The following is an 8,652-nucleotide window of genomic DNA, read 5'->3' as shown; positions in this document are numbered from 1 at the left end:
TATAGAAATTTGTGGAACCTAGCAATTTCAAACTATTTGTGCTTTGTTTTGCGCAAATCGCCTAATAATGTCCGCCATACACATGGTACAAGATTGCATCAGCCAGATCACATGACCTCGGGCGCTTTACATTAATACCTTGCAGCTATCACATAACATGGCACAGCACAGCCATTTAGGAGGGGCTATCGTAGCCTGTATAAAAGCAGAGGTAGAGAATGTAGCAGCCATTTTGTAGTGAATTTGGATAGTGAGACGACATCTCAGCTCACAGACTAAACATAGACATAGTGAGAGAAATTAAGCACTGAAGAAACTTTACAGATAGTGTTTGTGACAGCAGAGCAGTGAAGAAAAATAGTGTGTGAGGAACAGGCTGTTGGTTTATGGTCACTTTGATATTATTACAGATGTGTTTGCGTTAAAAAGCTTGACGGGGTTAGCAGGGCTGTGGAGTTGGTAAGCCTAACCTCTGACTCCGACTCCAACTCTGACTCCTCAATTTCCATAACACCTACTCCACCTCCAACTCCACGACTTCCTTGGCTCATGTTTAAGTGATAAATTTACTGTAGCACAGATTCATCTCTCCTAAAAGTCTAGACCCCTAGATCAGGAATAGGACAGACATTTATAGGACATTTCATAACTTTCCCAAATGCTTATGAAAAAATATTCCCCACAAACTGCATTGAACTACTGTACCCAATTTAGTATATATTTTAGGAGTTGGAGTCGGTCCATTTTATACCGACTCAGATTCCGACTCCACCAAAATAGACAGCGACTCCGACTCCACGACTCCAACTCCACAGCCCTGTGGGTTAGACACAGTCTTAGGTGACCTCACAGTCTTTTCATGGCAAATGAAGGCTTTTCATCACTTTCGATTCACCACAAATCAAATTTTTGAGGAAAATTTGATGAAACTGGTGAATTTTAATTTCAAAGAATTTGCTCATGACTACCAAGGATTCATCATATACATCATACCATTCATCATATACAGATTCATGGTATAATTTAATTGCAGTACAAATAGTTCAAGTTGATCCTCCAGCTTTATCTACCATGTTCTCTACTTTCTTACTACTCTATTCTTTAAACCATAGTCCCGATTCATCAAGACCAGCGTTCTTCATGCCAGTCTTGATAAGAGGGCATGTTGGAGTCAGAGGCTCATGCGCTTAAAGAATAAAGTGCGTCTGAAAAGTGGTGTGCTCCTCACCACAAATCTTATTCCATTCAGGAACTAAAGTAAGATTTGTGGCATAAGACACACTTGAATTAGACGGGTGTCATGTCATCATGTCCCATCGCGCCCCTGTCCTAAACCTGTGTTCCCTGTTTTGATGGAGCTGTCCGAAACAAGGGTGAAAACAGAAAAGCTACTTTGAATTGCGTAAAAATTTTGCAACTTTTTAAAGTGTTTAATTTCAAATTTCTGGCATAAAAACTTGGATGTATTGGGATCCACATGTCGAATGAAACTTAAATCAACCTCCCTGCTCGAAACCAACCTGCATAGGTTTTTAGCATCCTCCAGTGGTGTACATAACAGTCACCTATTTATTTGAGGGCAGCATAACCCTTGTGTACATGATGATGAGTTTATTACCATTCCTTGTAATGTCCTATAGCGGTCAGTTGCGGGTCTTCGCTTCAGTATCTAGCTGCTGGTGCAGATGTTGGTCATGTTGTCTGTACTTTTATGGTGAATGTTGGTAATGTCATCTTGGCCCACTTTGGGTTTTTATGAAGGCTGCTGCAAACTTTTGCTTTTGTCATGATCTATGTTGCCCCATCCTGTTAAAATATTCTCAGAGTAACAGGAAATTGTAAGGAAAAATAAATTTAAGTTTTCTTCAGGATCAAGCCAATGTCACGAAATCCCTTTGGACTCTAGTTGCAGTCACAAGGATTCACTCTATGAGTCACAAGTTAACAGTCCACTCATGGATTCCAATGATACCTTGCAAATGACCATTCTATCACTGGCTGCAGATGTGTGTTAACTGGCAGAACAAGTTGAACTAGGAAAATGTTAAACTAAAAAAATTATCTAGCGTCAAATTTTCTCTCATCTGGATGTTATCCAGAGGGCACCTGTTCCATCTTCAGCTTCTCCGACACCTCCCTGCCCCTCAGCCATACGATGGTGAAGACTTGTTGAGGTTTCCTGAATTAATTTACAATTTAATTCTAACTTTATGCAACTCAGACTTTCTCAACCAGGTAAAAACTGTCCAAAGAAGCCATGGCTTGAGCATAACCTCATTGAGGGCGCACCAACTCTGTTATCTTTTCAATGCAAAATGTTTGGAAAGTTGTTGAAGAACAAGTCCGATTTCTTTCACGATCTCTGCTGCATTGTAGCCAAAATGAAGGACTTCCACAGTCAGAAAATTTTGTACACTTTCTTCTGCATTACCTTGAAATAATGAAGTCTTGCCATCTGCTCTCTGGAAGTGGCTGGTTCCCTATATCAAAGACAAACTGGCTGAGCAACATATTACCTCTTCCCTGATTACACCATTTCTCAAGATACTCAAACCCTTTAGACTCCTCAGTAAAATGAGCATTCTCATTATTTTACACATCTGGCAGCAGTTCTCGGTATCCATTTAACACCTTTAGGCTCCACATTGCCGACTCTTCCTAAAGACCTTAAGTGCTAGCAGTCTTTTCAGAAAGAGGATACTTCCCTGATCCATCCAATCTCATTGAGATTGATTGGTCTTCTGATCAGCTTCTTCACCTGGTTTGCTCCAGCCCCAAGACAAACAAACATTTTCGTTTCTTCTGTGGCACCGCTTATTGTCAATGAGAATTGTAAAAATTATGTCTTGTCCTACTCCTTTGGTGCTTTGGATTCCAGGTTCAAAAATCCTGATATAATTGTGTCATCATGTAAATTTTTCCCTGAATCCCATCAGCCATGTTATTTTCTATCTGTTCTTATGGATATTGCCCATTATCATCTTGATTGGGACCCTAAGTGGAGGATTATCTCACAGACAGTGATGGTTGCACTGCTACTACCTGTCCGAATCCTCAGCATTCTGGTGGTGTTTTCCTCTTGTTATTGGCGCTGCTGTTGTTGCTGGCATAGGCGGATTATAATGAGGGCAATCTGGGCTACCGCCCGGGGCCCCGGGGCTCCAGGGGGCCCGAGGCTCCGGTGGTCCCATAGCCAGACTGCCCTCATATAATCCTTTGTGCACCGACAGCTGCAGCTCCGTAGCGTCTAGAATGGAGTTGATTTTTTGAGAGGATGATGTCACCAGAAGGGGCGGGGCTTCCTTCAATCCAATGATGACCCGATAGCAGGAAGCAGCGTGGAGCTGGAGCTGTGGCTGCTGAAGCGGACAGTGAGGCTGCATGATGGAGCTGTGTGCTGGTGGGAATGAGGACACAGGACTCAGTGTGAGTGGGCTGAGGATGAATTTTGGGTGCAAAGAAGTGTGGATGATGGTATTGTATGGGGGCTGCATGATGGAGCATTGCATGGGAAAAAGGCCACTGCTACTTGTATAAGGCTGCTTATGGCGGGGGGCTTTCACAGGAAAAGGGTTTATGTTATATGCGTGAGGCTGCATGGGGAAGGTGATGATGGGCTGTATAGAGAAGAGGGGGATGATGATGGAGGCTGTGAGGAGGGGGAATGATGATGATGATGGGGGCTGTGAGGAGGGGGAATGATGATGATGATGGGGCTGTGAGGAGGGGGGATGATGATAGGGGCTGTGAGGAGGGGGGATGATGATGATGATGGGGCTGTGATGAGGGGGGATGATGATGATGAGGGGGGATGATGATGATGGGGGTTGTGAGGAGGGGGGTGATGATGATGATGGGGGCTGTGAGGAGGGGGGGTGATGTTGATGATGGGTCTGTGAGGTGGGGGGGTGATGATGATGATGGGGGCTGTGAGGAGGGGGGATGATGATGATGATAGGGGCTGTGAGGAGGGGGGATGATGATGATGATGGGGACTGTGAGGAGGGGGGATGTGAGGAGGGGGGATGATGATGATGATGGGTGCTGTGAGGAGGGGGGATGATGATGATGATGCGCGCTGTGAGGAGGGGGGATGGTGATGATGATGGGGGCTGTGAGGAGGGGGGTTGATGATGATGATGATGGGGCATTGTGGAGAAGGGGGCTGTGGAGTGTGAGTGATGTGGGGCTGTGCGGGGAAGGGTGGTTGATGCTGGATGGCAGCAAGGGAAAATGGGTAATGTCACTCTTGTGAGGCTGCATGCAATGTGGCTGCGTGGGGCTGTGGGATGTGTTGTGAATGGAGTGATGCTACTCACATGGGGCTGCATAGTGAAGGGGATAATGTCAATCGTGTAGGGCTGCATGCTGAGTGCCTGTGTGGAGAAGGGGGTGATGTTACTTGTGTGGGGATGCATGCTGGGGCTGTGCAGGGAGCTATGTGGGGCTTATACTGTATATAGGTAGTTAAATGAGTTCTCATACTGAATCTAGGTAGCTATGTGGGAACTCATACTGTACATAGGAAGCTTTGTGGAGGCTCAAACAGTATGTACGGGGCTGTGTGGGGGCTCATACTGTATGTAGGGGCTATATACCTCACGTGTCTGTGAGGTATATGGATGTTTTGTGACTTAATTACACTGCCACTTAACTGGCCATTTATAATCTGAAGGGTTACTAGTATCTATATTTTATAAATGTTCATTAAATATTATCTGATCACCTATTGAGAATGCCAGGTCAGTTAGAGTAGTGGTCGGGCTACAGAGGGGCAGTCGATGAGGAGCGAGGGCGCCATACCGTGTAAACTTAGGGTGCCAAACTCCGCTGTCAAGAAGGGAATTGTGAAGGCAAAACTAGTCCCCAAAGCCCCCATTTCTGCTCTTTTTTATATCGCTGTTTTTCTGTGCTATGTGTGTGTATTTATATCTGTATGTTTTTGGGTTTTTAAACTAAATAAAAAGAGAATTTTTCAAGTTTTTTTTTTGTTAGGGCTTACATGTATAAGGGTCCCATAGGGTGATCACTTTGGTTGTTGATTGAGGGGGCTATGTGGGGGCTCATAAGGTATATAGGGGGATGTCAGGATACTTAATTCTGCTCAATATTAAGTCATACAATTATGAATAATAATTTTTTACTAGATGGAGGCCCGATGCTATGGCATCGGGAGGGCGGTAATGTCACGAGGGGGGCAGACTTTGCAGCGTTGAGAATCTCTCCCCTCGATGTGCTCACCCACCTATCCACTCTCTCTTTCCCCCATGTGCTGACTTCTCCCGTCTGTGCTCTCTTCTTTGACCTGTCTACCCCATGTGCTATCCCCCTTGTCTGCTGTCTCTCTCCTTCCTGTGCTGTGTTCTCCCCTCATGTGCTGTCCCATTTGAGCTGTCTCCCCCTGTGCTCTGTCTCTCTCCCCCCTCTGCGCTTTCTCTTTCCCTCATCTGCTGTCTTCTCCTCTCATTTGATCTCTTCTTTGACCTGTCTACCCCATGTGCTCTCCCCCTTCTCTGTTGTCTCTCTCCTTCCTGTGCTGTGTTCTCCCCTCATGTGCTGTCCCGTTTGAGCTGTCTCCCCCCTGTGCTCGGTCTCTCTCCCCCCCTGTGCGCTTTCTCTCTCCCTCATCTGCTGTCTTCTCCTCTCATTTGATCTCTTCTTTGACCTGTGAACCCCATGTGCTATCCCCCTTGTCTGCAGTCTCTCTCCTTCCTGTGCTGTGTTCTCCCCTCATGTGCTGTCCCATTTGAGCTGTCTCCCCCTGTGCTCTGTCTCTCTCCCCCCTCTGCGCTTTCTCTCTCCCTCATCTGCTGTCTTCTCCTCTCATGTAATCTCTTCTTTGACCTGTGTACCCCATGTGCTCTCCCCCTTGTCTGCTCTCTCTCCACCCCTGTGCTGTCTTCTTCCCTCATGTGTTCTCTCGTTTGAGCTGTCTCCCCGCGCAGTAAATCAGACCGTCGCCATCTTTGTGCAGGCAGATAGCGGGGGTCACATTAAAACTGCGCATGTGCTCCTCCTGTACAAAAATGGTGGCGGTCAGTGAATCATTCGGCTGATCCCGGAGGCGGCGTGTACGGCGTGTTCGCGACGGTATTCCGCTGGTGGTACCGTGCAAGAGGCTTCGTACGGCGTATACAGTGTGTATGGTGCGTATGGCGTATACAATGTGTGTGTGTGGTGCATACGGCGTATACAATGTGTGTGTGTGGTGCGTACGGCGTATACAGTGTGTGTGTGTGGTGCGTACGGCATATACAGTGTGTGTGTTTGTGTGTGTGTGTTGTGCGTACGGCGTATACAGTGTGTGTGTATGTGTGGTGCGACGGTTTAACACTGGTGGTACCATACAAGAGGCTGGTACCACCAGCCGTTTCCATATTGAGACACCCATCACTTGGGTGTCCCAATATGGCGGTCGACGAACTTCCGCTGCTTGGAATTCTGGGATCTGGACACATCTGGACGGAACAGGATGTGAAGACATTACAAGGTAAGTAGATTATAGATACTATGGTAATATTGAGCAGAATTAATTTCAGCCTATTGGTTCGGACTCCAGAATAGTCACCGTCTCTCACCCCTGCTCTATTATGTATGGCGCTGTACATAAGAGAAAAATTTGCGTGTGTTACTAACATGACCTATCACATGATCTATCAAATGGGATCATGTGACATGTCACGTGATACATCCGGTATCTGGGGGGACCCAAGCCTTCTAAACTGCCCAGGGCCCTGGCTACTCTTAATCCACCCCTGGTTGCTGGCATGGCTTTATTGGATCCTGGAGTGTTGTACGACCTTGAATACTGTGTCCTGTTTTGGACACCACATTTTAAAAAAGACATCGAAATGCTGGAGCAAGTTCACAGAAGAGCTACCAGGATGGTGAGCAGACTGCAAACTATGTCCTATGAGGAACGGTTAAATGATCTGAGAATGATTAGATTGCAAAAAAAAGGCTAAGAGGAGACTTAATAGCTGTCTACAAATATCTGAAGGGATGTCACAGTGTAGAGGGATCATCCTTATTCTCATTTGCACATGGAAACACGAGAAGGAATGGGATGAAACTGAAAGGGAGAAGATACAGATTAGATATTAGAAAAACCTTTTTGACAGTGAGGGTGTTGAATGAGTGGAACAGGCGGCCATGAGAGGTGGTGAGTTCTCCTTCAATGGAAGTCTTCAAACAGAGGCTGGACAGACATCTGTCTGAGATGGTTTAGTGAATCCTGCATTGAGCAAGGGGTTGGACACGATGACCCTGGAGGTCCCCTCCAACTCTAACATCCTTTGATTCTATGATTTGTCATAGCTGAGTGTGGTGGACTGCTTTCCCTTATGGCAGCTACAATAGCTTCCAATGAAGACTTTAAAGTCTAGTTGAAAGGCCGATCTGCTGCTTCTTGTGGAGTGGGTGGATTCCAGCGCCATTTTCACATGTTGTTCTGACCTGCTTTGGCTGGTTTTACATACATCTAAATCTGTAGTTTATAAATTAGTATAAAGAATAAAAAAAAGAAAGATTAAGAAAAGAATGCCTCATTATTAGTGTTGAGCGAGTATGTTCTGTTAACCCTTTCACCGAGTACGTTCGGGCCGAGCTCCGAGTATTTATAGCTGCTCGGTGATATGGTTGAATCGCTCCCGTGTGCTTGATTTGCAACTGTTTGACAGTTTTATTACATGGGAGGAATGTCTATTTCTTACACATTCCTCACATGTAATAAAGCTGTCAAACAGTTGCAAATCATGCACATGGGAGCGATTCAACCATATCACCGAGCAGCTGTAAATACTCGAAGCTCGGCCCGAGCATACTCGGACAGAACATACTCACTCAACCCTAATGAGCAGTCACCAGACGCACACAAGCAGCTCTCTTCAGTTTGTATAAACCCCTTGCACAACGGGGGTGCCCTAATGATGGGCTGGGGGAAATAAAGAATTTCATCTCATCCATCTTCTGTGAATTAAAATCAGGAAACACATCTATTGATAAGCACATGCACACTCAATTATCGTACAAGGATGAGTCAAATAATCTCCGCACTCTGGTATTATTGAACCTGTTAGAACCCTCCTGTTTGTTTTTCTATCTTGTGTTTTGCGGTCACGTGACCATCTGCCTTTATATTCCAGCTCCACCCTTCTGGCTGTGCTGGACTTCAGTGTTTGACTGTTTCTCTAGCCTGGTGCTTCGGTGCCTTTCTCTGTCAAGTTCGCTTGGTCCTCTGGGACCTCTAGTACATTTTGTCAGTTTGTCTTTTGTGTTCTGCAACAACTTCTGTTTAGGAGGTGTCCCATTTTTGTCCCAGTCCTTAGTTCTTTTAGGGACCCCTCCCTTAATTCTATAGGTCTTCGTTCAGACTATCCGAGAACTAAGGCGGGTCTGTTCACTAGGAACAGGCAGCCCGCTACATCGTAGGGATTCAGCTTAGTCTTACTGTCGGACAGCTTTCCCCTATCTTCCCTTAGTTCATGTTGCAGATCATAACAGTAAGTCCAGCCCCCCAAAAAAAACTAAAAGGAAAGAAATTCGGGGATCAGTATGGTTTCCGTCCAAGATTTGGCTCAACGCTTGCAGGGATTGTCTCTGGAGGTGGCCGAGCTTCAGCAACACGTGAGTAGCTGTTCTGGAGCGCATTTT

General features: G+C 45.8%; 1 protein-coding gene across 1 annotated transcript in view; it reads left to right on the top strand.

Moving 5' to 3' along the window:
- The first annotated feature begins 5,919 nt into the window (after positions 1-5,919).
- TNFRSF19 (TNF receptor superfamily member 19) overlaps positions 5,920-8,652 on the top strand; it is a 95,377-nt gene continuing 92,644 nt past the window's right edge. The window contains exon 1 of the mRNA XM_073662210.1: positions 5,920-6,490. Coding sequence (XP_073518311.1) covers positions 6,196-6,490 — 295 coding nt within the window. The 5' untranslated portion in view covers positions 5,920-6,195. The remainder of the gene's footprint in view (positions 6,491-8,652) is intronic.

This window comes from Phyllobates terribilis, unplaced genomic scaffold (assembly GCF_046119375.1).
Source record: "Phyllobates terribilis strain yellow unplaced genomic scaffold, ASM4611937v1 Scaffold_2__4_contigs__length_985480577, whole genome shotgun sequence".
NCBI lineage: Eukaryota > Metazoa > Chordata > Amphibia > Anura > Dendrobatidae > Phyllobates > Phyllobates terribilis.
This window is presented reverse-complemented; position numbering and strand designations above follow the sequence as displayed.